This window comes from Uranotaenia lowii, unplaced genomic scaffold (assembly GCF_029784155.1).
Source record: "Uranotaenia lowii strain MFRU-FL unplaced genomic scaffold, ASM2978415v1 HiC_scaffold_747, whole genome shotgun sequence".
In the NCBI taxonomy this organism is placed as follows: Eukaryota; Metazoa; Arthropoda; class Insecta; order Diptera; family Culicidae; genus Uranotaenia; species Uranotaenia lowii.
This window is the reverse complement of record NW_026598697.1, coordinates 1-3067: the sequence shown is the minus strand read 5'-3', so window position 1 is coordinate 3067 and position 3067 is coordinate 1. Positions and strand designations below refer to the sequence as shown.

Genomic DNA, 3067 nt, shown 5'->3' with positions numbered 1-3067 from the left:
CCTGGTAGGCACACATGAACACAAAACGTTTAGTCATCTCTTTTATCGTAATCTTTTTGATAATCTGAAATCATGGGCTCTCCTTGTATTGTATCCGTATTTATTAATTCCGTACTGTACGCCATCCAGTGAATATGATGGTAACTTTTCGTTTTTCGTTAAGTATACAGAAGCAAACTGGGGTGCGCAATCTTTTGTTTACTGACAGCCATAGGAATATATCAAGCATGAGGGCACTGGGAGTGCCCGGGATAGTTCTTCCCGTCTCTCGTCGACGGCATCCACCAGCAGCAGGAATGTAAGGTAAGTCTTTTCTTATCACCAACAGCTGATCACCCGCTCGGGGGGAGGGAGATTTTTTTTGCACTCTTTTCGGGTACGTTGTATGGAGTATCACCATGCAATTTGATTGCACTTATGTTGCACCACCTTCAATTAACTGATTTCGGATAAACTTTAGAAGTTCGCGCTTGGTAGGACTTTAGATAGGTACTTTATTGGAACGAAGTGAAACCCGTGCGTTCAATTCAACTTTACAATCTATTCTAATCTTACTAAAATGGCTTACATAATATTGGTAAGACTCCCTTGGCGAAAGTTGTTATGTTGTGAGAAAGTTATGCTTATTCTAAGGTACGTGCACAGATAATGAGTGTTTGCGAACAAATGGCTTTAAGTGTGAACTTATAAAAAACACACATTAAAAGTAATTCATGACCGGTGTAGTACCGATCAAGTGTACTGTTAGCTTCGAAGTTGTTTAGGTGAATGGGATCATCCAATTGAAAACCTTGATTTCTCAGTCCATCGACTGCACTCTAAAAAAAAGATGACAGAAACGTGGAGCTGTCGATACGAGATGTTAGGCGACGCATGAGGTACTTTTGTTTATTTGTTTGGCGAAATCTGAAAAGAATATTTAAAAGACATACACCGTCTTAGCCGATTTAGGCTTTACAGACTGAATAATATCAACACAATTTTCCCGTATGTTTGGATAACGTGCCGCTATTAAGCCAACCCCCATTCTGATACACATTCTAGTGAATTATTTTAGTTTTATCGATCTCTTATAAGAATAACATGAGACCCACAATGGTTGGCAATCCACACCGCTTGCAATAGTCTCTTCAGATTAAACCCAGATGCATTTCCTCTGAAACATTTATATTTAGTTATTGATATTTAGTTACACATCTTACCTGTCGGCAAATTTATGAGATTCGAGAACCCAAGTTTTGTTTGCCGATATCGGGAATCGAACTCAGTACGCCTGACTTACCAGACTCGCGGCAGCCTATCTGCTAACACAAGTCAGCGCTAACTATCCAACTAGTTTTCCAAGTAGTATAAAATTCACAACATATTCTGTGATATGTTGCTTCATAAATATAGCTTGACGATTAATTTATCTTCCAACTCGATAGAGCGTAAAATTAGTTTAATACTGCTACGCCTTACGTTTCTCTTCTCTTTTAAAATCGTATTTTTAAACGGCTCGGACCGCTGTTCATAAGGAGCAATACTTCGTTAAAAAAAAAAAACAAAACCAAATAGGTAAGAGACGGTTCGAAGTTCGATAGATTACAGATGAAAGTACAGTTCGAACATGTAGTCAAGGTCTACCGCAGTCAACACTCACTGGAACAAACGATGGTTTCCCTCAGGCCCTAGGGGAATCCTTTTTGATGCTAGCTTAAGATGTTTTGTCCTTTTCATCGAAAGGACACCGAAAACGATCGATTCTATGCCTAAAATGTAAATGCTGCGGTTCTAGCAAATATGTACTTCTTATTATAAATTTAAAAAAAATACGAAAAATAACTTACCATCTAAGAGTAGAAAATGTTCCGGGCACGTTCAACGTTTCCGGCTCGGGTGGGCCCCTTGACCACCGTGCTTTCCGGCCGCTTGAAGGCACTCTCCATGGAACGCATCGTTTCCTGGTAGATCTCCGGCTTGGTAGTTTCCAACAGGCTGAGCGGTTTCTTGAAGCAATCAATCGGCAACGGCTTTCTGAACACCACGTCATCGGAAGAGGCGGTAAAGCGCTTCATGATGTAATCATTCGGCGACTGCATTGTCGGGGTGGCTTTGCGCGAAATGAAACTGCTGTCCGAGCTTGAGCTACGATTACGTTTCAGGCATTGAACCTGGCTCGAGTTATGGTTTTTCTCCAGGGTTGAAATTCTCAAAGAACGCATCTGTGTGTAGACTCCCGATGGGACACTGCTAGGAGTAACATTGGGAGGAAGCTTTCTCGGTTTCCGTTTTAGGCGCAGCTTTTGAATGAGTTCAATTTCCTCGTTACAAGCCCTCTTGACGTCATCGTAGTGACCTTTAATTTTTAAATAGCCCTTCTTGGCTTCTTCGTATTTGTCGAAAATGCTGCTGTGAGCGGCTATATAAATATCCATCTTCTCAGACTGGAACTTTGCTCGCTTGATCATTCGTTGAATAACATCATTGCTGATGGGTTCGAAGCAATCTACAACCGCATCCGGTATTTTACCGCGGATTATTTCCAATATGCGACACGGCTTCTTGCACACGGTGCAGTCGGTTGAACTCTCAGCGCAGATCCGGCAAAACATGTGCTGGCAGGAAGAGATGAACATTTTGCCCACATCGTTCGGCCGTTTGAAGCAAAGTTCACAGAAAACTAACATCCTTTCGGAACGAGTATAACTATGGCCACAATACTATTTTTTAAACAGGAGTTTTTTGTTTCTTGAAAAAATTTCACTGCAGAAAATAACTTTTCAGCTCGCGAATTTGAAAAAATAACATCGAATAAATCACGCGATGTTTAAGGAACACTGAACTAAATTATGTGTTGAAAATTATGAGAGAAATTTTAATGAATATTCTTCGGTGACTAGGGCCGTGGTAAATGACTTCTACTGTTGACGATCCAGAGCCAGCGTATTCACTTGGTTCCAGTCAAAACTCTCGTCGACAGTCCGTATTTCGGGGTCTTGTTTCTGGGTCGATGCCTTTCCTTCGATGTACTTGTTCTGGCATCCCTGACGTCGCTGCATCTGAACAGACCTAACGGCCACGCTAC

At 41.4% G+C, this 3067-nt stretch overlaps 1 protein-coding gene across 1 annotated transcript; it reads right to left on the bottom strand.

Moving 5' to 3' along the window:
- Positions 1-1170: 1170 nt before the first annotated feature.
- Positions 1171-2761, bottom strand: LOC129760738 (zip homologous protein 2-like). Its single transcript, XM_055758395.1, has 2 exons — positions 1830-2761; positions 1171-1751 (listed from the first exon to the last, which is right to left on the bottom strand). The coding sequence occupies exon 1, from the start codon at positions 2667-2669 to the stop codon at positions 1833-1835; it is 837 nt and encodes a 278-aa protein (XP_055614370.1). The 5' UTR covers positions 2670-2761; the 3' UTR covers positions 1171-1751; positions 1830-1832.
- Between the last annotated feature and the right edge of the window lie 306 nt (positions 2762-3067).